The sequence below is a fragment of the Lithobates pipiens genome, unplaced genomic scaffold, assembly GCF_037356315.1.
Source record: "Lithobates pipiens isolate NorthernLeopardFrog02 unplaced genomic scaffold, aLitPip1_a1.2 Scaffold_81, whole genome shotgun sequence".
In the NCBI taxonomy this organism is placed as follows: domain Eukaryota; kingdom Metazoa; phylum Chordata; class Amphibia; order Anura; family Ranidae; genus Lithobates; species Lithobates pipiens.
In genome coordinates this window covers 966,921-994,056 of record NW_027507905.1, presented here as the reverse complement: position 1 = coordinate 994,056, position 27,136 = coordinate 966,921, and the positions used below count along the sequence as shown (strand labels likewise).

Below are 27,136 nucleotides of genomic sequence, written 5' to 3'. Positions count from 1 at the left end.
ATAGAGAGAAGGATAGGCAGGGACAGCGTCTTCTTTTCTTGTGATTGAACCTAGTGCAGTTACAGTCGGTGTATTGTGCCTCCTGCACAGTGTACACCTCAAGCTACCACAATTGCTCGTGTTCTTCAGATCCTATACCACAATGCCCACAGTGCCACCTGTCAGTGCCCACAGTGCCGCCTGGACAGTGCTGCTGCACATCAGTGCCACCTATCAGTGTCCATCAGGGCCCATCGGTGCCACTCATCTATGCCCCCATTATGCCCATCAGTGCCATCTTATCAGTGCCCAGCAGTGCCGCCTCATCAGCGCATATCAATGAAGCAGAAAAATTACCTGTTTGCAAAATTTTATAAGAAACTATTAACCACTTCAGCCCCGGACCATTTTGCTTGTCAAAGACCAGACCACTTTTTGCGATTCGGCACTGCGTCGTTTTAACTGACAATTGCGCAGTCGTGCGACGTGGCTCCCAAACAAAATTGATGTTCTTTTTTCCCCACAAATAGAGCTTTCTTTTGGTGGTATTTGATCACCTCTGCGGTTTTCATTTTTTGCGCTATAAACAAAAATAGAGCAACAATTTTGAAAAAAAAGCATTATTTTTTACTTTTTGTTATAATAAATATCCCCCAAAAATATATAAAAAAACATTTTTCCACTCAGTTTATTCCGATACGTATTCTTCTACATATTTTTGGTAAAAAAAAAATCGCAATAAGCGATTATTGATTGGTTTGCGCAAAATTTATAGCGTTTACAAAATAGGGGATAGTTTTATGGCATTTTTATTATTTTTTTTTTTTACTAGTAATGGCGGCGATCAGCGATTTTTATTGTGACTGCGACATTATGGTGGACACATCGGACATTTTTGACACATTTTTGGGACCATTGTCATTTATACAGCAATCAGTGCTATATAAATGCAGTGATTCCTGTGTAAATGACACTGGCAGTGAAGGGGTTAACCAGTGGGTGGCAGTGTAGGGGTTAAGTGTTCCTAGGGGCGTGTTACTAACTGTGTCTGTGGGGGGCTGGGCTTTAATTTAGTGAACACTGATCTCTGCTCCAATCACATGGAGCAGAGATCAACGTCACTGGTTGCTAGGCAGAACGGGGAGATGCTGTTTACAACGGCATCTCTCCGTTCAGCCGCCCCGTGAGATGATCACGGGTATGCCCGTGGCGATTGAGTCCACGGGACCCGCGACCGGACTCACGGGGGTCCCGACCGGCACGCAAGCGCGCTGCCGGCGGCGTGCTCACGATGGCAGGGCAGCAATTTTAAAGGGACGTACAGATAAGCCCATTTGCCTGCCCATGCCATTGTGCCGATGTACATCGGTGTGCGCTGGTCAGTAACCGGTTAAGCATGATTTTTTTTCCAAATTTTTAATTTTTTTTGTTTGTTTAGGAAAAAATTCAAAAATAATAAATATCACCAAAAGAAATCTCTATTTGTGGGGAAAAATGATAAAAATGTAATTTGGGTACAGTGTTGTATGACCGTGTAATTGTCATTCAAAGTGTGTCAGCATTGAAACATGAAATCGGTCTGGGCAGGAGGGGGTTTAGTGCCCGGTGGGCAAGTGGTTACCCGCTCTAGACTGCGTATTATATAGACAGGAATATTATCCGCCATCTATGATTGGAAATCATTTCCTGTCCTCTGAGAACAAACACCGTGAAGGGGAAATATTGTGTTTTTATTTTATTATGATCAGGACTAAAAAATAAAACCTGTAATGTAAATCTATCATTTCTGTATATATTTCATATTCTCTATTCAGTCAGTGGGCGGAGCTTATTTGTTTTCTGCCCCTCCCACCTGCTCTGTTTACATGTCTCTGTGCCCATCCCCCGATCTCTCCCCCCCTGGACAGGTGACCCCCCATCTCTGCTCTCCTCTGATTGGCTGACCCCATTCTTCACAGTACAGGTGATGTTCCAGGGCCCCGGGGACCCCACAATGGCTGTAATGTTATTGGAATAATTCCGCTGGGATCCTCCAATCACAGATAGACTGATATTCGGCTTAGTCCCCTCCTCCACCCTGCAGGAGATCTCAGCGCTGCCATTCCGGGGACATGAGACATGGAGGAGCGGAACCGATACTGGAACTGAGAGAGACAATCATTTCCATTGATCAGGTCCAATATATACACAGCATGCCCCTCCCCCATCCTTACCTATAATCAGGTGTGCAGACATCTTCCTGGAGACTGGAGGAGATAGATTGTGTCTGTGTGCACCCCTCCCCCAACACTAAATCCCCCCACTAACATGACACCCATTGTCTTCAGTCATGTGACCCCCATACACAGCGCTCTACAATCTCATCTGGACTTACCTTCTACATGGACGGTGTAATCATCTCTCTGTATATGGTGTCCTGTAGAGTTCTCTATATACACATGGTATATCCCGTCATTCTCCGGAGTCACATTGGATATGATCAGACTTCCATTCTCTGATATCCTTGTATTGGGGAAATATCTGACATCAGACGGATTACAATTCCTGTGTTCAGCTATTCCCTCCCAGTCTCCATGAGATTTCTCATAGTACCAGTAAATCCGGTCACATCTTCCTGTATCTGTATGGTTGAGGGTGAGATGGATTCTGATGGGGATGAGAAGGTCAGATCCCGGCCGGGTGAATATTTCCTGGACTTTTCCTGCACAGACAGAATACAGATCCCAGTCAGGTCACAGTGTACTCCCCTCCCCCTCATATAACATATATCCCTCTATGAGGATCCCAGAAATATTCAGATTCCATCTATCAGAGTCCTCCGGGTCTTCCTGGGATTCCTCTGTTTTCTTCCCATCTCAGATCATTGAGGAATCTCCTCTGACACCCCTATACTCTCCATTATTCTACCAATAAATCATCAATGAATAGACAATCATTCCTCCCCCCCATTTCCCCTGCTGGAGTAAATTGGAGCGTCCTTTATTTGGCCTTCCTCTGGATCCTCTGTAGGTATAGGATTGTGTAGATGGGATTGGAGGATTTCTCTCTCTTTTATCATCGCTCCCAACTGTCCCGGATTTTGAGGGACTGTCCCTGATTTGGAGCAATGTCCCTCTGTCCCTCTTTCCTCTTCATTTTGGTCTGATCTATAGAGTTGTATATAAAATGTACTTTCCTGGTGCATCATGACATCATACATATGGGTTGTGACTCCGCCCCCACAACCTGATAGGTCTGGTTAACTATAAATCAAAGATAGACCCGGCTCACAGCATTCTCCTTTTTATTCTCACCTGATCAGGACTGGAATCGCGAGGTATCCCTTACCAAATGTCACTCCAGCCGGGTTCAGCCTCTCCTGGGTGGAAGTCCTTCCTCTACAGCAGGGATCCTCAAACTACGGCCCTCCAGCTGTTGCGGAACTATACATCCCATGAGGCATTGTAAAACTCTGACATTCACAGATGTGACTAGGCATGATCGGAATTGTAGTTCTGGAACAACTGGAGGGCCGTAGTTTGAAGACCCCTGCTCTACAGTCTCTAAACGAGCCTATATGTTTGGAGCCCCATTCTGGTGGTGCAGTCTTCTCAAAGAAACCTTTAAACAAGCTTTGACACAAGTCACAGAGTTTCTTTTTGCTTTCCATGTGCTTTTTACCTCCTTTCTCTGTGTTAGGGGCATTTGCCATTCCCAAGATGGCCGTAGCAGTGAAAGTACACTGTGATCACGAGAGGCGGGAAGTAATGAGGCCTCTGTGTTTCCTGGCTAGAGCTTGTCCAGGATGGTGATCTGAGCATGCTCAGCACTGATATCATCACTAATGGCAAATGTGAGTTCTAAATGGTTTTATGGCATTTTGGGCAACAAATGGTGGAGCTCTCTTCTCATGCATGCTGGATGCTTATGTGGTCATTGTTTACAGGTATGTTTTCCCTCTTTATGGCTTTCACCTGTGTTTTTTCTATCTCCTTCTCAGTGTTGCTCTAGGATCATTGTGCTCTTTATGGCATTCACCTGGGCTCTTCCTATCCCCTTTTCACTGCAAAGTCACATGACAAGCCGTACCCCATGATTTCCAATGAGTACCGTTCATATCTGTGTCCATAGACCTCAAGAATACACAGGCATTGCTTCAAGACGCATCAAATTTGCGGCAAAATCATGTGACTTTCAGGTGGCAATAGTGGAGACTAAGGCTGCGTACACACGGGCGGACTGTTCGCCCAACTTAGTTCGTCAAACAATCCGACAAACAGTCCGCTCAAAATTTGCATGAACGGACTTGACCACACACGATGAACGAACAGTCCGCTGAAAGCGTGCGCGATGACGTGTACAGCACGTATGACGGGACGAGAAATTCGACGTCCTATACACTGCAATGCAACCTTCGCCGTGTAAATCCTTTCTGAGCATGCGCGAAACTTAGTTTGTCGAACAAGCCTACACACGAGCGGACTGTCCGCTGAAACCAAGTTTGGACGGACTGTCTTACGGAAATTCCGAAAAACTTTGTTCGTCAGACTGTCCGCTGAAACAGTCCGCTGAAGCCCACACACGAGCGGACTGTCCGCCCAAACACTGTTCAGCGGACTAAGTTGGGCGAACAGTCCGCCCGTGTGTACGCGGCCTTAGTGTGATGCTGTTTTTCATTTCAGTCGGCTGCTTTGCTCTGTTTCTATGGGAAACGCTGTCCAGTCAGACCACCCATTGCTTGTAAGGTATAGGGATTAGGTAAGGGAGCTGACATGTTCCCTTGGCGTGTCTTCCGGGTATCGTGGCTCCGGCGCTGTGAGTGGCCAGACCCGTGATGTTGTCACTCCCGCACATGCACGCGGGAGATTTCTTTCTGGCAGGGTCCGGCGTCTGCCGGGCTTTCAGCCGAAAATCCCCCGTGTACATGCGCCGCTGCAGTCAGAGGCTCATTGCCAGGGGAATATCTCCTAAACCATACAAGTTTAGGAGATATTTTTTTACCTACAGATAAGCCTTATTATAGGCTTTCCTGTAGGTAAAAGTAAAAAAAAAACTCCTTACAACCGCTTTAAAGGGGCCACAAGGTTTGAAGATTGCCCAAGAGAAACTTTTTTGCAAGGGCAGTTAATCACTTGCCATCCGGCTCACGCCAAAATACATTGGCAAAATGGCACGGCTGGTTATATTAACATACCTGTACGTTCCTCTTTAAGATGTGGCATTGTGGGCGCATGCTGCGAGCTCCGTGAGTGTGACCGCGGGTGCTGCGGACTCGATGCCCGTGGGGGGTCGCACGATCGTCTCACAGAGGGGAAGAACGGGGGAAATGCTGATGTAAACAAGCGTCTCCCCATTCTGCCTAGTGACAGGACACTGATCACAGATCCCTATAATCAGGAGCGGTGATCAGTGTCATGTCACACATAGCCCCTCCCCCCCACAAATATAACACATCCCTCAGACACACTTAACCCCTTCACTGCCCCCTACTGGTTAACCCCTTCCCTGCCAGTGTAATTTTTACAGTAATCAATGCATTTTTAGAGCACTGATCGCTGCATAAATGACAATGGTCCCAAAATGATGTAAAAAATGTCCGATGTGTCTGCCATAATGTCGCAGTCATGATAAAAATCGCTGATCACCGCCATTACTTGTAAAAAAAAATAATAAAAATGCCATAAAACTATCCCCTGATTTGTAGACGTTATAACTTTTGTGCAAACCAAATATGTAGAAGAATACATATCGACCTAACCTGAGAAAAAAAATTATATATTTTTGGGGATATTATAGCAAAGTAAAAAATGTGTTTTTTCCAAAATTATCCCTCTATTTTTGTTTATAGCGTAAAAAATTCAAACCACAGAGGTGATCAAATGCCACCAAAAGAAAGCTCTATTTGTGGTAAAAATGGATGTCAATTTTGTTTGGGAGCCACGTTGCACGACCGCGCAATTGTCAGTTAAAGTGACGCAGCGCCAAATCGCAAAAAGTGCTCTGGTCTTTGGCCAGCCAAATGGTCCGGGGCTGAAGTGGTTAAGGTCGTGGGATGTTAATCTTATGAGGAATAGTCATAAATGTTCTTGAACTGAGTCGTGTTCAAAGCACTTTTGTCATTCACTCCTTTTAGAAAGAGGAACAAGATTTGTACAGTGAGGCCCGAAATGGAAAAGAGAGAAAAGAAAAAGTAGTGCAGGGTCGGGCATGACCATGTGTTTAGGGGAGACAATGCATGGGTTAATATGAAGAGATAAGAGGGGAGGGGACAGTGAGTAAAGTCCAAGGGGGAGTGGTAATATATAAGCAGGAGGCGGGGCTAGGCTGTGGAACAGAAAGTTGTGGAGAAAGAAAGGAGTAGGCAGTTTTTTGCACTGCTCCTCCAACATGGCTGAGATGTCACTCGGATAAAGGTCTTTATGGATGACCAGGTGAGCGGATGGAGGCTGGGAGGTGAGGGGTGCTGTGCATGCAGAGTTTGCGGCCTCTGGCACTCTGTTTTCACCAGGGCCCTCATCCGGGGCCATGCACCAGACGAGGAGCCCTCTGGGGGGAACAATCCTTTCCCCCAGCAAAGAATAGCCAGCCGTCTGCATGAGCAGGGTCTGGGCGGACTCCACGCCGCCAGCCCAGCTCGGTGGGTGGGGCCACGGGCCGTTATGGTGCCGCTTCCCCGCCCGTGATTTGCAGGACTACTACCTCCTCTGCCTGCATCGCTGTGCGGGGAGGAAGGCTCAGCGAGGGAGACTTATTAGTATGGCCGTCAGGCTGCTTGTATATAAAAAAAAAGTTTTAAGGGGGCAGGGCTCCGCGGGTGGGCGTGGCCTATACGGGCGGCGCAAGATGGCACAAGATGGCGGTGGAAGGACGAGGTTGACCTTCCAGGTCACAGTATGTGAGGGCATTTGTGGAACTGTGGCAGGAGGCGGAGTTTTGGGGGTGAGACAGGCACTACAACGGAGGGACTCCATGGCCCCCAGGACCTCTTTGCCTGGGGGGCTGATGACACCACTGGTCCTGGTCTAGGACCACAGGTCGGAAGGCGAGCTGACAGTATGCGAGGAGGAGGAGCCACAGGAATGCGAGCCAGCGATGGAGGCAAGCAAGGCGGCTGTTGGGGTTCCAGTCAGCCCAGTAAGTCAAATAATGTCTAAAGGTTTTTCGTTTAAGTTACATTGCAGGATTTGTTGGGGGGTTGGAAAGGGGGGTGCAATGTCGGTGGCAGTTGCTCCTCCGGGAACAGAGGTGGTGGATGCTGGCCCACAAGTGGTGGGCGGTGCGCCTGCCAGTTTGGGGACAGTGGTGCAGCTGTGGGGTCGTCAGGTAATGGTAGGATGGAGATGGTAAGAATTGCAGATGCAAAAAAAAAAAAAAAAAAGTGAGATGTATGGGTGCCCTGGGAACACAATTAAATAGGAGTCCGGGATACGATTTGAAAAGGTAAGTGGGTGGAGATCTTCTCATTATGGCCCCCTTTAAAAAAAAAAAGGGGGTGGGGGGAAATTTACATTTTAAGTGTATAGGGTCATGCAGGAAGATTAAGGGAAAAAGGATGAAGGTAAGAGGAGGTACCGATTGATTTTGCGGAAGGCGGTCGCCATTATGCGATTGTCATGGGGGGGAAAGAACCCGAACATGGTTCGGCCTTGTTCTGTTATATGCAGGCCATTAGTAGGTGCACATGTTAAAAAGAGGGATCTGATTGGCTACAGGATGATGAGCAGTTTAGACCGCGCAGGTCGGTATGGCCGTCTCTTAATGGGGATCAAAGGATAGCGGCCTCTGGATGCGGTTTCTGTAGTAGTAGAGGCCCACAAAGCAGTTCCTTCAGTGGGGATATACCCCCCTCTGGACGGTCGGCCGAAAAAGGAAGGGGGGTGGGTTGTCAGTGCAATGTGAGCTCCTGTCAGTTCGGTGGTTTTTGACGTTAAACACAAGTGTTAAAAGGGTGGGGGGACCCATCCATTGTATTGTGGCTTCATGTGAGGACAATGTACAGGTGAGCCTAGTCACACAAGGGATGACTTTTGGAAGGGGGTGAAAAGGTTGCAGCCTTTCATAAGTAGATACGGAAATGGTGAGGCTGCTTGCCTCCGGGGTTTTTTAATGGGGTCTACAGCGGGGGTGGTGCCTGAGAAGGAACCAACAAGTTTTGCCTCGTTTCCCCACTTATCTGTCAAAAAAAAAAAAAAAATAGAAAAAATAAATAAACCTTAAAAAAAAAAGTTCTGTCATAATCCGATGCGGTGCACTGTGTCCGATACTTCACATACACGGCTATAAGGTGGGTTAGGTGGGACAGAAAAGGGGCGCCTATGGCAAATTAGGAATCCGTGTACCACTTGCTTCCAGTTTATTCGGAGAGCTTTAGCTGCTGGATAGATGCTGGCAAGGGGAGTTTTTTCCTTGGAACCATGCCGGCCCAGGGGTTGCTGAATTTAGTGGGCTATGGTTAGATGTTTAGTTTCTTACCGGAGTGGGGGGGGTAGAGACGTGTTGGTCCCTGATTCAATCATACATGGCTTGGACGTTTGTGTGTTGGGCTGCCTTCCTCCGATGTGTGTGCGATTATACTTTATACATTGCAGCACATTGCAGGTAGGTTCATTAGTGCCATTGGCTGCAAAACACAAAGGGGCCGACGAGGGATATTGTACTATTTTGTTCTGGCATTGTGATTGTTTCAGGGGTTACGGAGGGTCATCTGCCAGTGACCAAGTTGGAGGTACTATAGAAGGGGGTGTGTGAGGCCCAGGGACGCGTGAGGTACAATTGAGGACTTTGCATTCGTTGCTGGGTAAGTTCAATTTCGCCTGCCGGTTTTATTCCGATGAGTGGGTTTTGGCCGATGGCTGCCGTCTGCTACATTGGGGGTTTCAGGCCCTGGCTAATTTAAACAGTGGAATGCGGAACATAGGGAGGGTTAGAAGGTTTGGTACGAGTTCTTGGCCGCATATAACGGATGATAGGTGGATCCCAGGTCGATGGGAAAAGAGGTCACGAACATGGCGGGGTAAACAGGTTTGTGGGAAATTTCTCTTTCAAGGGCAATAGAGTGAGAAAATTTGGCCCCAATTGTGTTGGGTGGAAGTGGGGTGTTCATTTGTAAATGTGTGCTATTGGAATTTTTCCAGTGGTTCCGGCTATGGAGCTGGGGTAAGGGTCATGCAGAAACCTGACATGGAGTTGAATTGTGATTAGGTGGGTGTGGTTTACGTGGTCAACCACATGTCTGCGTTGTCACAACTGGTCATACGGCGGCTACGCCATTTCGTGTTGCGTTAGGTGCAGTTGAACATTTTCGATATGCTATTCATCTTGCAGGCTTCGGAAACATGGGGGGCTTACTCCTTGCATCTATTTTCAGTGGGATATGTTCAGAGAGTTAGCCGGACACAGAGGGGGAGGGGGAGGAGTTCCCTACTCGGCTGGATATGGGAGATGGCATTGGAGTCACCACGGGAGGTAACAGGGCGGTCAGCCAGTGAGTCCACATGGGCGGCTTATGTGAAGGTATGAAAAGAAGGGTGGATTGTTCGGTGCAGGAGTCTGAGGTCAAACATGGCTGTGTGGGGGGTAAGGCTGTTGGTGGTACTGTGGTTCCAGGAACTTGGTAAACGTATCTGGTATCTGCCATCGAGCAGAAACTGGTGGGTTTCTTGACTTTTGTTTAACCTGCTGTGCAGGGTGGATGTCAGAGAATCACCAGACTTCAACGTCGGCACTTCCCCGTGCGCCTGCGGAGAAGAGCTGCACAACGACGCATGCATATGCGTCGTACGATACAATGTCGTACACGCATGTGCAAACCTATGCACACAGCTATGGGCCTTACCTGATTGGCCTGACAGTCCTATAAAAGGCATCAATGTGCTCTGTGTATTTTCTGGTTTGTCTCCTCAGCTCACCTGTGTTTCCTGGTTCCTGTTTCCTGTTCCTGTTGACCACTTCCTGTTGTGACCCGGCTTGTTTGAAGGCTACTCTGATTCTCTCCTGATCTGACCCCTGGCTTGTTTAAACGGACTTTCTGCACTTAGCCTTGCTGGCTTACGGACTGATACCTGTGCTTGACCCTCGGCCTGCCTCTGGAATATCCTTTATCTCACGGACTGTACCTGTGTTTGACCATCGGCCTGTCTCCGGAATATCCTCTGTCTCACGGACTGTACCTGTGTTTGACCCTCGGCCTTCACTCCAGGTGTTGGAACCCCTGGCAGGCATTTACTTCTACCAGTTCCAAGATCTTCTGCACGGGCATCTCTTCCTTCAGAAGACCTGCTGCATACAAGTCACCTGCTGGCAACCCGTGCCTCTTCGTGCCCTGTACCCACTGTTCCAACCTCAGGGGTACTGTGCACCCAGCTGCAAGGGAAGCCGCTCTCAGCACTTCGGCTTTGGTGAGTACCTGACAGTACAAACCAGCCAATGTCAGAAGCCGACAGAGCTGGCTCACCTCTTGAGGTTCTCTGCCAGCAGGTTGCAGCCCTCACTCAGGCAGTGCAGCGACTCCAGGATGGCTACTTTCAGATTGAAGGCCGGCTACAGCACCTGGCGATCTCTCCCAATCCATCGGATCCTTCGCCTTCTACAGCCAGCAGCTCTTCCGCTTCGCAGATTCAAGGCAGTGCTACACCTGCAGTAGTCATGAACTTTCCGGAACCCAGGGTCCCTACTCCTGAGCGTTTTTCAGGCAACCGCAAGAAGTTTAGGGCGTTCAAAAACGCATGCCTCCTGTACCTGGCCCTGCAGCCCCGGACTTTCCACTCTGAATCAGTGAAGGTGGGTTTCATCATCTCCCTGCTTTCCGATGAACCACAGTCCTGGGCCCATAACCTCCTGGAGCAGAAGAGCTCCCTTCTCGATTCCGTAGAGTCCTTTTTTGTAGCCATGTCACAATTGTATGATGACCCTCAACGCACTGCTACAGCCGAAGCCATCCTGCACTCCCTAACCCAGGGAAAAAGACCGGTAGAGGACTATATCGTAGAGTTTCGCAAATGCTCTGGGGACACTGACTGGAACGAGGCTGCCCTTAAATATCAATTTCGCCTAGGCCTCTCTGAGACCCTAAAGGACGAACTGGCCCGGGTAGATACCCCTGCATCTTTAGAAGACTTAGTCCAGTTGGCTACCAAGCTTGACCGACGTTTACGGGAGCGTCGCTCTGAGCGCCTTCAATCATCTAAACCCATGTGGATGCTACCCCGGGTACCCCCCTTGCCTATACCTGCTCCAGTCCCTTCCTCCTCTGCTGACAGTGAACCCATGCAGCTGGGCCTAGTCCGGGCTCCACTCACCCCTGATGAGAGACTCCGTCGGCGTCAAGCCAATCTTTGTCTGTACTGTGGTGAATCGGGCCATTTCCTGCGCAGCTGTCCTGTAAGGCCCAGTAAGTGCCGACCTCATGCTGCGAAGAATCCTCAAATTTCAGGTTTCACCCAATCTCATCTTGTCCTCCCGATTTCATTACAGGTGGCGGAAGAGGAGGTTCGGCTGGGAGCCATCATTGACTCAGGAGCCTGCAGTTGTTTCATGGACTTAACTTTAGCTCGGAAACTGCACATTCCTCTCTGCACTAAGAAACAACATCTACAAATCCACCTGGCTGACGGCTCCCTACCCTGCTCTGGTCCCGTGACCCAAGAAACGGTACCAATCTTAACATCCACTGATTCCGGCCATCGCAAATTTCTTCGCTTCGACATTATCCATTCTCCGATGTTTCCGATCATCCTCGGGTTTCCTTGGTTACAAGCCCACGACCCACTGATTAAATGGAATAAGAAGGAAGTACGCTTTTCTTCTCCCTACTGTTCACAGCACTGTCTCCTGCCAACCTCCCACAAGTCTACCTCTTGCTTGACAATACAGACTAGTCCTGACAATCTCCTGCATGTCCCCTCAGCTTATCATGACTTTTTGGACATTTTTGACAAAAAGAAAGCTGATACTCTGCCGCCCCATCGGCCCTATGACTGCCCGATTGATCTGCTACCCGGTTCCGAAATACCATTCGGGCGGATCTTCCCATTATCGGAAACCGAATTGGAAGCTCTGCGTTCTTACATTGATGAAAACCTAGAAAAAGGATTTATCCGACCATCCTCTTCTCCAGCTGGCGCAGGCATCTTTTTCGTTGAGAAAAAGGATGGTTCACTCAGGCCTTGTGTGGACTACAGGGAACTTAATAAAATTACTATTAAGAATCGGTATCCACTTCCCCTCATCCCTGAACTCTTCCAACGCCTAAGAACTGCTAAGGTATTCACTAAACTAGACCTGCGGGGAGCATATAATTTAGTCCGAATCCGCGATGGAGATGAGTGGAAAACGGCTTTCAGGTCTAGATTCGGACACTTTGAATACCTAGTGATGCCCTTCGGGCTCTGCAATGCCCCGGCCACATTCCAACACCTCGTCAACGATATTTTCCGTGAGTATCTAGACAACTTTGTAATTGTGTATCTTGACGATATTTTGATTTTCTCCAACACACTAGAAACACACCGAACACACGTCAGGAAGATCCTCCTCATCCTCAGAGAGCATGGGCTCTACCTAAAAGGAGAGAAATGTGAGTTTGAAAAAGACACTATCCAATTCCTCGGGTTCATCATCACCACAGGGGGAATATCAATGGACCCACAAAAGGTCAAAGCTATCCAAGAATGGCCAGCACCCACAGACAAGAGATCTGTTCAGCGATTTGTTGGCTTCACCAACTTTTATCGCAGGTTTATTCAGGGATTCTCCACGATCATTTCCCCTATTACTCAACTAACCCGTCAGCAAGTTAAATTCCAGTGGTCTCAGCAAGCTCAGGAAGCTTTTGATGAACTAAAGAGACTTTTCACATCAGCACCTATCCTCCGGCATCCCGACCCAAGTCTTTCTTATGTATTGGAGGTAGACGCCTCCGAATCCACAGCAGGGGCGATTCTTTCCCAAAGGAGTGGCCCGAAGGCTCTCCTTCACCCAGTTGCCTTCGCCTCCCGGAAACTCAGTCCTCCAGAGAGGAATTACGATGTCGGGGACCGAGAACTTCTCGCTATAAAATTCGCCCTGGAAGAGTGGAGGTATCTATTGGAGGGTGCGTCTCAACCCATCATGATCTTCACAGACCACAGGAACCTGGAGTACCTTAGAGCTGCCAAACGCCTCAGACCTCGACAAGCACGCTGGGTCCTCTTTTTCTCCAGGTTTAATTTCCACATCACCTACCACCCCGGTTCCAAAAATGGAAAAGCGGACGCACTCTCTCCCGAATGTTTCCAGAAGCAGAAGAGCCACCTGAACCTGCAACTATTCTGTCTCCACACAACTTCCTCCAAATCATTCAGCCAGACCTAGAATCAGCCATTAAACAAGCCACCGGTCAAATTTCCGAAACTACAGCATCCTCCCTAGAAAAGAAAGAGGGTTTACTTTGGGCACACAACAAGATATTCATTCCTCCCTCTGTAAGGCTCCGGATTTTGCAGACCTTTCACGATCATAAGATGGCAGGACATTTTGGGGTCCAGAAGACTGCTGATCTGATCTATCGTTCTTTCTGGTGGCCAGGTTGGAGGAAGGATTGCAGGAACTATGTCCAGTCTTGTATTACCTGCCAACGAAATAAGGGTGCTAACACCAAAGCATGGGGACTTTTGAGATCCTTACCTGTTCCCGAACGTCCCTGGAGAGAGATCTCTATGGATTTTATTGTGGATCTGCCACCTTCAGACAAGTTTACCACGATCCTAGTAGTAGTAGATCGCCTCTCGAAGATGGCGCACTTCCTACCCATGTGTGGCACTCCCTCTGCTGCGGCTACAGCAAATATTTTCATCAAGGAAGTTGTGAGGCTACATGGTGTCCCCTCCAATATCGTGTCTGATAGAGGAATTCAATTCACCTCCAAATTTTGGAAGAATCTCTGCAAGGCACTGGAGATCAAGACCTCTCTATCTTCCGCATACCATCCGCAAAGCAATGGGCAAACAGAAAGGACGAATCAAACGTTAGAGCAATACCTCCGCTGCTTTTGCTCCTGCTCCCAAGACGATTGGTCTTCTCTCCTGCCCTGCGCGGAATTTGCTTATAATAACTCTGTACATTCCGCTACCAACCAAACTCCATTTTGGGCGAACTATGGCTACCACCCTTCTTTCTTGCCAGATTCCGTCCCTGAAGTCTCCGCTCCTGCAGTCCAAGAACGGGTAAAGTCAATTCAGGACAATTTCCTTCAGATTCAGGAGGCCATGAAGAAGGCTCAAAGAGACTATGAGGTGTACTATAATAGAGGAAGAAGGAGTTGCCCAAGTTTCAAGATCGGGGATAATGTTTGGTTATCTTCTGCCAACCTGAGATTGCCATACCCGTCTCGGAAGCTCGGTCCCAAGTTCATTGGCCCCTTTGAAATCAAAAGGGTAGTAAACCCAGTAGCTTTTGAACTGGCGCTACCTAGTTCATACAAAATTCACCCGGTGTTCCATGCATCCCTATTAAAACCAGTGATTCCAAGCTCCTTCACCGGAAGACAAGTGGCACCACCTCCACCCGTCAAAGTCGAAGGTGAGGAAGAATTCGAGGTGGAAGCCATAATGGACTGTCGAAGAAGGGGAAGACAGACCCAATACCTCGTAAAATGGAAAGGGTATCCCCCTGAAGACAGTTCTTGGGAACCCTCCAGTAACATCCACGCTCCTCGCCTGATACGGGATTTTTACCGGAGACACCCCAAGCAACCAACCAGATTGGGCATCCGGAGGCTGCCCCTTGGGGGGGGGCACTGTCAGAGAATCACCAGACTTCAACGTCGGCACTTCCCCGTGCGCCTGCGGGGAAGAGCTGCACAACGACGCATGCATATGCGTCGTACGATACAATGTCGTACACGCATGTGCAAACCTATGCACACAGCTATGGGCCTTACCTGATTGGCCTGACATTCCTATAAAAGGCATCAATGTGCTCTGTGTATTTGCTGGTTTGTCTCCTCAGCTCACCTGTGTTTCCTGGTTCCTGTTTCCTGTTCCTGTTGACCACTTCCTGTTGTGACCCGGCTTGTTTGAAGACTACTCTGATTCTCTCCTGATCTGACCCCTGGCTTGTTTAAACGGACTTTCTGCACTTAGCCTTGCTGGCTTACGGACTGATACCTGTGCTTGACCCTCGGCCTGCCTCTGGAATATCCTTTATCTCACGGACTGTACCTGTGTTTGACCATCGGGCTGTCTCCGGAATATCCTCTGTCTCACGGACTGTACCTGTGTTTGACCCTCGGCCTTCACTCCAGGTGTTGGAACCCCTGGCAGGCATTTACTTCTACCAGTTCCAAGATCTTCTGCACGGGCATCTCTTCCTTCAGAAGACCTGCTGCATACAAGTCACCTGCTGGCAACCCGTGCCTCTTCGTGCCCTGTACCCACTGTTCCAACCTCAGGGGTACTGTGCACCCAGCTGCAAGGGAAGCCGCTCTCAGCACTTCGGCTTTGGTGAGTACCTGACAGTGGATTGAAAAAAGGAGTTTGGGTTGGACAATAAAAAAAAATGAATAAAAAAATGATCTAAGGGTTAGAGGGGTGAAGGCGCTGCTGTTTGTGTTACCAGGATTCAGGGTAATAAAAATAAAATAAATAAATAATATTAAAAAAAAAAGGGATAAAAGGGTTAGGGAGTTTCTAGGGTTTGGAACAGATGGCATGGGGGGCAGTTCATGTGGCACAAGGCTGGGAAGTATTGGTCGAGGTTCCAGTTTGGATGGGTGTTCTGAAAATGCCACTGGGACGCAAGGTTGGATGGTGCAGAATACACTTCACACTCCCGCATCGGGGCGGCTGTAGAAGCTGCCAGATGTGGGTTGAATGAGGCGGTGGTAAGGAGGAATGGTAGGTGGGAAGCAAAGCGATTACGCACTTACCTATGCCTTCATGTGGTGGTGGAATAAATAATAATAAAAAAAAAAAACATGAGTGGGGGAGTAGTCTGTACTTACAAGCTGTGTTGTTTGTGGTATGGGGTACATTGGTTTATTTTAAAGTTGGTGCTGCCTTTGTTTGGCGTTTTTTTCGTCCAGATGGAGGACTTGTCTGGATTTTCTTTGTTATCTGTATGTTTGTTGGGGGGCCAGGAGAGCAGATGCGAGATCGGTTGGCAGACAGTTGGGTAGTTAGAGGAGGGAGGCATGTGTTCACTGGCTAGGTGTATGGGGGTTGAAGTGCAGCAAGGTGATATGGGAAGTGGAACATTCGGCATGGCGGGATAAACCACCGGCCTTTGAGTTATGCATGCAAGGGGTAATGCTTTTGGGTTTGAATGATCAGGGAGCTGATCTCGGGCGTTAAGTCAGATATTTTATGACTTCGTACGGTTGTCTAACACTCAGGTGGTGGGGAGGTTGTGGCTCAGAATGGGGGGGCTTGGGGATCAGGCAAGTAGAGGTGGAAACTAATGTGGGCCTGTAATTGGGGGTGTTAGAATACACCTCTAGGTAGTGGGGATTGTTTTCTGGGCTCTGAGGCTGCAAGATGGGATCCAGCGGGCCCTGGGGGTGTGGGGGAGCCCTTAAGGGTAAGGTGTCATTCTTGCGGGCTGTGGCGGTGTTTTGTTGGTCTTTGACGGTGGCAGTAAACATATGTGATGGAAAGGGGTGGGGGGCTCATCGGTAGTATGTGCCCCTCCGGTGTATTCCAGCGAAACGTTAGGTGGAATACTATAATGGTTGCACTGCGGGAAGGGGGTTGTCTCTGAGCCGATTATCTGCTGGAGGCCTATCGTGTGGAAAAAGGTCCCGCAGTGTATTGGTGGAACATGTGTTGGAGTTCCAGGCGGCCGTCAAAGACCAGCAGACTGGAGTTGAACAAGTTGTTACGGAGGTGATATTTTGGTATATATTTGATATTGGAGTTATTTATATGGTGTAAATAATAAATAGGCTGCTATGGCCATTTATACTCCAAAATGAAGGTGTGGTCTCATCATTTTAGAAGGGTAAGAAATGGGGATGTTGGAGTACAAGTGGTATAGCAGTAAGAGGCAAGTTGGGTACCTCTGAACTACACTGGTCAAGGTGAACCCGGCTCGCCACAGTAACATTTGGAAAATTCATGGTGCATACTTGCGCTCCTGATGATTACAACATTTTTCTCACACCCTCCCATATGGCGAGTTAGTTCCCATGTGTGTGCTGCCATGATGCACCAGGAAAGTGGAAAATTTGATACTCACCTTTCCGTAATTTACAGATGCCCACCCAATGGGTGAGAGTTACAGAGAATGCTGTGAGGCGGGTCTGTCTTTGATTTATAGTTAACCAGTCCTATCAGGTTGTGGGGGCGGAGTCACAACCCATATGTATGCTGCCATGAAGATGCACCAGAAAAGAAAGATTATGGAATGGTGAGTATACAATTTTCCATTATTTATCTTTCAAGTGTTTCCCAGTGCTAAACCTTCCAAATCTTAAATTGCTGCATTTGTAAATTTAAATAGTCAATATAAAGGAATAGTAGTGGTAAAAAAGCCCTTGTGAGTTTAACTAAATATTTTTAGGGGTCAATTCTTCTTCAACCACTTTAGCCCTGGAAGGATTTGCCCCCCTTAATGACAGGCCATTTTTTGCGATTCGGCACAACGTCGCTTTAACTGACAATTGCGCGGTCGTGCGACGTTGTACACAAACAAAATGAATGTCCCTTTTTTCCCACAAAATAGGATTTGTATAACCGCTTACCTGTAAAATCCTTTTCTTTTGAAGTACATCATGGGACACAGAGCCATAGTAATTACTATGTGGGTTATAGTCCACCTTCAGGTGCTGGACACTGGCACATCCTAAACAGAATGTTGCCTCCCTATATAACCCCTCCCATACTGGGAGTACCTCAGTTTTTGTAGCAAAGCAATACACATATATACCAGAAAGAAGGGCGGGACCTCTGTCCCGTGATGTACTTCACAAGAACAGGATTTTACAGGTATTTTCTTTATCCTACATCATGGAACACAGAGCCATAGTAATTACTGTGTGGGATGTCCCTGAGCAATGCAAACTGAGGGGAGGGAGACACAAAAGAATTAGGGCAACATGAGACTAGAGGAGTTATACCGCTGCCTGCAGCACACTACGCCCAAAGACGATATCCTCATGCCTTTTTACATCCACCTGATAGAATCTGGTAAATGTCTGGATTGAAGACCAATTTGCGGCCTAGCAGATTTGAGCCATGGAGGCTCGATGATGCACTGCCCACGGGGCACTATCAACCCTAGAGGAGTGCGTTTTGATTTGAGAGGGTGGAACCCACCTTTTGAAACCATAAGCTTGAATGATTACTTGTTGAATCCATTTTATAAATAGTAGATTTCGATGCTGCCTGTCCTCTTTTAAGACCTTCAGACAACACGAACAAAACATCAGTTTTTTTAATCTGTGTAGTCGCCTTTAAGTAGACTTTGACTGCTCTCACCACATCAAGAAAATTTAGTGGTTCTTCCATAGAACAAGGTTCTGGAAAAAAAAGGTAGAACAATATCCTGGTTTAGATAAAAAAACCTGATACTACCTTTGGTAAAAAGTTAGGATGAGGACACAATACCACCTTATCCTCGAAAACAATAATAATATGGCTCTTTACAAGAAAGAGCAGACAATTCTGATACCCTTCTTGCAGCAGATATGGTTACCAGAAAAAAATAAAAATAGTTTCCTTGTCAAAAATGTCCAATCGGCCCAAAAGGGCTATTTTGTAATGCCGACAAAACTAAATTCAAGTTTGAAAGGTTCAGGGGTGACCTAACCAGAGATTAAGCCGTGTTACCCCCTAAATAAAGTTACGAACCAAAGAATGCGAAGCAAGTGGTCGTTGAAATAATACAGATAAGGCCGAGGCCTGTCCTTAGAAAGCACTCAAGGCCAGCTTTATTTCTCACCCCATCTGTAGAAAGTCAAGGATTCTATCTTTGACCTATTTCCTGGGGTGCCATCCCTGGTTTTACACCAGGAGATGTATGCTTCCCAGACTCCATAATATATAATTATGGAGGCCGTCTCCCTTGCATTAACCAAGGTAGAAACCACTGAATCTGACAGCCCATGCTTCTTCAGAGTGTGGGTCTCAATAGCCAAACCATTAAATTTAGTGTTTACAAAGTAGGTTGGAATATCCAACCTTGTGAGAGAAGGTCTGGCCATGCAGGTAGGGTCCATGTGTGCCCTACTGCCATCTTTACAATATCTGCATACCAAGATTTCCTGGTCCCCACTGGGCCACAAGAATCCCGACTTCCCTTCCTGCTTGATCCTGCGAAGAAGTCATGGACGCAGGCAGAATAGGAGGGAATGCATAAATCAGTGACAATGGATTCCACGGAAATAGTAAGGCCTCCTTTGTTCTTGATACAAAGTTGTCAATTTCTTTGTTGAACCTGGACTCAAACAGATCTACGTCTGGAATCCCCTATCTTTGATATATTGACAGGAAGATATTGGGTTGAAGGAACCATTCTCCCGGGAACAACTGCTGGCGACTCAAGTAGTTCTCCTGCCAATTTTTTATTCCTAGAATGAAGACTGCCGATAGGCAAAGTACATTGTTTTCTGTACAAGATAGGATATGATTCACCTTTCTCTGGGCCGCACAACTTCTTGTGCCCCCTTGGTGATTAATATAGGCCATTGTGGCATTGGGCAGGACAATTCCGTAAACTGAACGTTCAAGCCTTCAGGACCAAGTACTCTGCCTGAATTTTTAGAATGTTAATGGGCAAGGCCCTTTCTGATCTGGGCCACTTCTCTTGGACAGTTGCCTCTTCCGGGACTGCTCCCCAACCCAAAAAATGTTCTTACCATTTCCCAGGTAACTGAAGCAAGGATTTTTCCTTTTGCAGATTTTTGGTTATCAATAGAGATGAGCCGAACACCCCCCGGTTCGGTTTGCAGCAGAACATGCGAACAGCCAAAAAATTTGTTCGAACATCGCTAAAGTCTATAGGACACAAACATGAATAATCAAAAGTTCTAATTTTCCTTTGGGGTGACCCCGCCCCACTTTAACACCACAGGGAAAGCCATAGGGAAGTCCCCATGCATCAGAGGGGGGTGGGGTCACTGGGTGGCCCCTCCCTCAGTTATATAAGAGCTGTCACAAGAACAGAAGTATCACACAGAGGGAGCCTCCCATTGAGGCAGATTGTCCGGAGAACAAAGCGAGGGGAGAAAAAGCCAGAGGAAGATGCCGGAGGAAGCTTGAGAAGAACGGAGGAAGAAGCAGAGGAAGATAGAGGAAGAAGCAGGGAAAGAACAAGATGGAGGAAGAAGATGGAAGAAGCGGGGAAAGAAGAAGAAATTAATAAAGGACTTGTCAAAAACCGGCTATTGTCTTTTTAACATTTGACACTTTTTTGTGAAATGGTAGGGGTACATTTTTACCCCATTTCCATTTCACACAACAGGGCTGGGATCTGTGGGTGCCCTTGTTAAAGGAGGCTTCCACATTCCCATAAATCCCCCACCCGCATACCCCCACAACCACTGGGAAAGGGTTGTGGGGATGAGGCCCTTGTCTCCATAAACATGGGGACACAGTGCTTTGAGGGGCTACTCCAAAGCACCCTCCCAATGTTGAGGGCATGTGGCCTGGTACAGTACAGGAGGGGGGGGCGCTCTTTCGACCCCCCTTTTCCTGTGGCCTACCAGGTTGCGTGCTCAGATAAGGGTTTGGTATGGATTTTTAGAGGGAACCCTATGCCATTTTTTTCTTAAATTGGTGCAGGGTTCCCCTTAATATCCATACCAGACCCGAAGGGCCTGGTATGGAATTTGGGGGGACCCCCACGCAATTTTTTATTTTTTAAATTTTGGTTCGGGGTTCCCCTTAATATTCATACCAGACCTGGCAATGGACTGTGGGGGAATCCCATGCCGTTTTTTTTTCAATTACTTTTATGTGTATTGCAGACCGAAAATTCATTATAGCCACGAGTACTTTTAAATTACTTTCCTGACGCCTTCATGGCAGCACACACTGGGTTGTGACTCCGCCCCCACAACCTGACAGGATTGGATTAACTATAAATTTGAAGGGGAGACACCCTGCTGCATTCTCTTTTTTATCCTCACCTGACAGGTTGGACGGACGGAGTTTTCCTGTTACAGATGAATAAGCCTCTACCGCATTCGCCCCAGCAGGTTCAAGCCTCTCCTGTTTGGAAGTCCCTCCTGTACAGTCTCTAAAGGAGCTTCTATGGAGGGAACCCCCGCTCTGGTGGTCTCAAGGGGCTACTGGATTTCTGGCATTACCAAAGCTTTAAAGAAGCTTTTTTGCTTTGCAGTGGACTCCCCTTCTTCTTTTGCCTATTGATTCCTCTTATTTAAATAATATCCATCTTTTATTCCTATAGTAAGTGGTGGTTTATATTCCCTTTTTTTCTCTACCTTTGGGATTGCTGTCTTTTGTAGTCCCCTGTCATGGCCGCCGTTTGTTTCTCTTTCAGGTTTTCTCTATGGTGTAATTCCTGGTGTTTTCTCTATGCTGTAATTCCAGCCTAGATGGCGCCATTCGGCCACTCTGAGCACGTGCAGTGCTAGTGTTTTTTACCCCCTATGTTTTTAATGTGTGTTCCCTTATCCAAAATGGCGCCGGAACACTCGGGATGCTTCTGTGCATGCGCAGAGCGTCAATTAGCCGCCATGGCGCTATTTTTAAATACAGAGCTGTATTTCTCTGTGATTCTGCTGTGCAATCTGCAAAACTGAAGGAAGGTTCCTGCCTCTGCATGTAGATCACTCTGCAGTCTCCAGGTAAGTCCCTGTGGGACTCCTATATATATTATTATTGTTATTATATTGTTTCTTGCAGATAAACTTTGTTAATAAATAATATATATATTTATATTTATAAGTGAATTGTATGTGTATATATGTGTGTGTATATATGTGTGTATATGTATATGTGTACACATTATTTCTCTCTATATCTCAGACTGTCCTTCACCCCTTTTTTTTTTTTCTATGGAGTCCACTGCCCACGCAGACCACCATCAGCAAGTTAGGTAAGAGGCTTTACCGGGCAAGGTAAGTATTGAAGGGGAGAAAAAAAGAGTGCCAGACGTTAAATGCTGCATTTTTTTGGCAGCTCGTCTAGATCAAGAGGCGCAAGTTCCAGCCATGGGAGAAGGTCTAGCCATACGTCTAGCAGGATGTCCCGCAGGAGCCACTCAAGATCTCCTTCATGGCACTGAAGACACAGCCACTCACAACATAGCTACTCATGCCACAGTCGATCAAGTCGCAGGACATCTCCTTCCTCACAATGTCAAAGCCGCCACACCCAACCTGCAGCAAACGCTTGCTGGGTATGCGGCGCTCCGGCACTGCCAGATAACTTGCCTGTCGCAGACGCAAGAATTGCTACAGACCTCATAAGAAAATCAGTGCGGGAGTCCATACTGGAAACAACAACACCAGCATTAGATAGAGCTGCTCCCAGTACATCTTCAGCAGACCCCCATCTCACTCAGGCATCACAATCTTCCTCTGAAGATGAGGGTCAGGAGATGTCAGTGGGCTTTGATTTTTCCCTGGTGGAACCCTTTGCAAAGGGCGTTAAAGAAGCATTCGGCTGGCAAGAGGATGCGGCGGAACCTCAGAAAATACGGAAATATTTTCCAAACCTAAAAAGAGATCCGTTATCCTTCCCATTTATAGAGGAGCTGGAGGATCTCATTAAAGACGAGTGGGAGAGGTCTGACAAAAGATCTAGTCTTACAAACAGATGTACCCTTTAAAAGAGTCAAAAGTGAAGCCTTTAATTAATGCTCCCATCATCGATTCCTCATTAATGCACCTCACCCGCCACGTCACACTACCAATCGAAGTTGCTGGTTCCTTTCGGGATGTGCTCGACCGAAAGATGGACCTAGAATTGAAGAAGGCATATTCCATAGCTGGGGGAGCCTGTAGACCAGCAATTACCACAGCAGCAGTAGCCACAGCCATCTCAGGATGGGCATCTAAAATAGAAAAAGACCTACAGGATGGCATTGAAATGGGAAAGATTATTTCCTCTCTGCAAGAAGTCAAGCTAGCAGAGGCATCAGTAGATATTATAAGATCTTCAGCCAGGGCTATGCTGGCCTCCGTAACAGCGAGAAGAGCGCTATGGCTCAAACCGTGGATGGCCGATACAGCATCAAAAATAAATTGGTGCAGAATTCCATATGATGGCGCAAATCTGTTCGGTGCCAAGTTAGACTCTGCCATATCCAAGGTAACAGGAGGGAAGTCAGGCCTGATCCCCTCCGACAGGTACCCAAGACGCAGAAGGGACCTGTTCACAGATGTAATCTTCCGGACAAATATAGAGAGTCCAGGCCCTACTCTCCTGGTAGGGAATTTAGAAGGGACTGGAAAAACACAAAACCTTCTTTTCTAAGGATACAGAAACCTAAGGCCACCCGGAAGGGGAACAGAAGGAACTTCACCAAGATCTGGTCAGACCATATAAAGGATTTATGGACATTGTCCACAATCAAATTCGGACACAGGTGGAAATTCAAAAACAGACTCCCACCAAATCATTTCCAGGCAACCAGAGTACCATCCTCAGTACCCCAAAGGATTCTGCTAGTAAAGTACGTAGCAGAATTGAAACAAAAGGGAGCGATCCTGGAGGTCCCATCATGCCAAAAGGGAAGAGGGTTCTACTCTTCCTTGTTTCTGCTAAAAGACAGGGGATTTGCGTCCTGTATTAGACCTCAAGATGCTCAACAAGGATATCAAAGTGGAGGCTTTCAAAATGGAAAACCTTCAATCCATACTTCTAGCAATAAATCTGGGCGATTGGATGCTTTCAATAGATTTATCGGACGCTTATCTGCATATACCAATTCATCCGGCCTTTCAAAAGTTTCTTCGGTTAGCCATAAACCAACATCACTTCCAATTCCAGTGCCTCCCATTCGGCATCTCTTCGGCACCCAGGACATTTACAAAAGTATTGTTACCGTTGGTGGATTTCCTCAGAGAAAAGGGATTACGTGTCCACCATTATCTGGATGACATCCTACTTTTAGCAAAGGATCAAGAGATGTTGATTCATCACTGAGAGATCCTCCTTACAACCCTCCAGAAGTGGGTGGATAATCAATTGGGAAAAGAGCTGTCTGCGACCCACACAAAATATGATATTTTTAGGGGCAGATCTGAACACCAAAACAAACAAGATACAGCTCCCACAAGAGAAGATCCGGCCTCTGATACAGAAAATGCAGAAGCTGCTATCAAGGAATCACAGAGCCTGTCTGAGTGTACTAGGGTCCATGTCCGCAACCATACCCATGGTGCGATGGGCACAGTGACACATGAGAACCTTACAGAACTCATTCCTCAGGCAGTGGGATGGAGTCTCAATGTGTCAGACCATCTTCATCTCCAGATCGGTGAAGCAATCGATATGGTGGTGGACGAGCCCGAGCAATCTCAAGAAATACAAACCGATAGTCCCTCCAGACCCGGAAGTAGTCACTTCGGATGCCTGCCAGAGCGGTTGGGGGGCCCACTATCAAGACCAGGCAGCCAAGGGCCAGTGGCATATTCAGGCTCAAGGTTTGGTCTCTAACATTTTAGAGCTCAGGGAAGCCGTTCATGCCTTAAGGGCATTCGCACCATTTCTGACGGACAAGAATGTGCTCATTCGAATGGACAACCAAGTAGCAGTGTCTTATGTTCAGAAGCAAAGGGGTACCAGGAGTGCCACCTTGATGGAAGAAGTTTGGCCCTTCTTGGAATGGGCTCGGATACATCTAACAAGTTTAAAAGCAGTGTATGTCCCAGTGGCACAGAACATACTACCCGACTGCCTGAGTCGAGAAACGCTATCCAACAACGAGTGGTGGTTGAACCCTCGGACTTTCTCCCTCCTTACGGAAATCTGGGGAATGCCGGAAGTAGATTTAGCAGCCACTCCGACGAATACCAAGTGCCACAGATTCCTGTCAAGAGGTTCATTCCCATCGGTGGAGGGAGTGGACTGTCTAGTTCACCCATGGAACTTCAAGTTGGGGTATATATTCCCTCCAACTCTGTTAATTGTGAGGTTCCTATCCAGGCTTCGGAGATCCTCGGTGACGGTATTTACGATTATTCCACTGTGGCCGAGGAGGCCGTGGTTCACGACACTCTTACAGCTCAGCCTTCAACCTCCCAGTTCCTCTCCCAATAACTGCGGATCTTCTGTCTCAAGGTCAATTTTTACATCCTGCATCAGAGAAATTGCACCTGATGGCCTGGAGATTGAGAGGGCTAGACTAAGAGCGCAAGGCTGTTCTCATGAAGTCAACCCTGATGCAAGCCAGGGAAAGCCACTACCAATACCATCTATTCAAAGGTTTGGGGAAGATTCTGCTTTATGGCACAACAGAAAGGATGGAATTCCCTTTCTCTGGAACCCTCTCAGGTCCTGGAATTCCTCCAGTCGGGGTTCAACAATGGTCTAAGCTTAAGTACCCTAAAGGTTCAGGTATCAGCTCTGTCAGCTAAAACAGATACTAAGTGGGCATTCCACCCATTGGTAATCCAATTTACAGAGCATTAAACATTAAACCCCCCAGGAGGCCAGTCTTTCCATCATGGGATCTTTCAATAGTTCTCCATGCTTTTGCTTCTCCTCCGTTTGTTCCATTTGAAACTATCTCTTTATGGGACTTGACTTTAAAACTGTCTTTTCTCATTGTGATTACATCAGCTAGGAGAGTGTCAGAGATCCAAGCATTAAGTTAGTTCTCTTTCCTGACAAAGTAGTCCTCAGACCTTCCGAACACTTCATACCCAAAGTGGCAACTTCCTTCCATTACAACCATCATCCTTCCATCCTTCCATCCTTCACAGACGATCAGGGTAATCCTCACCCACTAGATGTCAAAACAACCATCATGAACTACTTAACTGCTACCACCTCTTTTAGGAAAACTAACTCTCTTTTGATCATTCCCCATGGAACCAGGCGTGGGCAAGCCACCTCCTCATGCACTATTGCATCCTGGTTAGTCAGAACTATTAAAACTTACTCCACCCAGCATACAGCGATTCTTGAAGATATCAGGGCTCATTCAACTAGGGCAGTGGCTACCTCTTGGGAAGCGTATTGCAGGGTCTCACCAGAGACAATATGCAGGGCAGCAACGTGGTCCTCCAGGAATACCTTTATTTCCCACTACAAGGTGGATTCTGCTCATTTATCCATGGCCGACTTCGGCAGATCCGTCATTAGAGCCAATTCTTCAGCATTATAAGGAATAAATATTATTTTACTTGCACCCACCCAACTGGCGAGTTATTTCCCAGTGTGTGCTGCCATGAAGGCGTCAGGAAAATGGAAAATTGTATACTCACCTTTCCGTAATTTTCCTTTCCTGACGCATCTTCATGGCAGCACACAGTTGCCCTCCCTGTTTCTTTTGTGATGATATTTACAGAGAATGCAGCAGGGTGTCTCCCCTTCAAATTTATAGTTAATCCAATCCTGTCAGGTTGTGGGGGCGGAGTCACAACCCAGTGTGTGCTGCCATGAAGATGCGTCAGGAAAGGAAAATTACGGAAAGGTGAGTATACAATTTTCCATTTTTTTTCCTTTAGAAATGTAATTTTGCTCTCTAACGGTTCTAAACATGGGAAACATGCGCCCCTTTACAGGCATACTATACACACCCCCCAGGTATGAAATTTAAAGGAAAATTTCACTTTTATTGTTTCACTTAAAGGGGTTGTAAAGGTTTGTTTTTTATTTTCTTAATAGGTTCCTTTAAGCTAGTGCATTGTTGGTTCACTTACCTTTCCCTTAGTTTTCCCTTCTAAATGTTTTTTTTTTTCTTTGTTTTCTTTGTCTGAATTTCTCACTTCCTGTTCTTCCTCAGTAAGCTGTTCAGTAAGCTGTTCTGGCTGACCAGACACCGCTCGGATGATGGTGTCAAGTTTACTGAGGAGAAACCGGAAGTGATAAATTCAAAGAAAAAAACATTTAGAAGGGAAATTGAAGGAAAAGGTAAGTGACCCAACAATGCACTAGCTTAAAGGAACCTATTTAGAAAATAAAAATAAAACAAAGCTTTACAACCCCTTTAAGCATTATTAAAATCACTGCTCCCAAAAAAAAACTTCAGTTTTTAAACCTTTTTTTGTATTTTTTTTTTTTTTTTT

General features: G+C 47.0%; 2 protein-coding genes across 2 annotated transcripts in view; one reads left to right on the top strand and one right to left on the bottom strand.

Annotated features, from left to right (window-relative positions):
• The window catches only part of LOC143973417 (uncharacterized), an 803,347-nt gene that overhangs the window by 211,431 nt on the left and 564,780 nt on the right, over positions 1–27,136 (top strand). The gene's annotated exons all lie outside the window — the stretch shown is intronic.
• LOC143973416 (uncharacterized) overlaps positions 1–27,136 on the bottom strand; it is a 66,440-nt gene that overhangs the window by 1,849 nt on the left and 37,455 nt on the right. Inside the window, exon 4 of the mRNA XM_077474403.1 lies at positions 2,354–2,680. Within this exon, the coding sequence (XP_077330529.1) occupies positions 2,354–2,680 (327 nt within the window). The remainder of the gene's footprint in view (positions 1–2,353; positions 2,681–27,136) is intronic.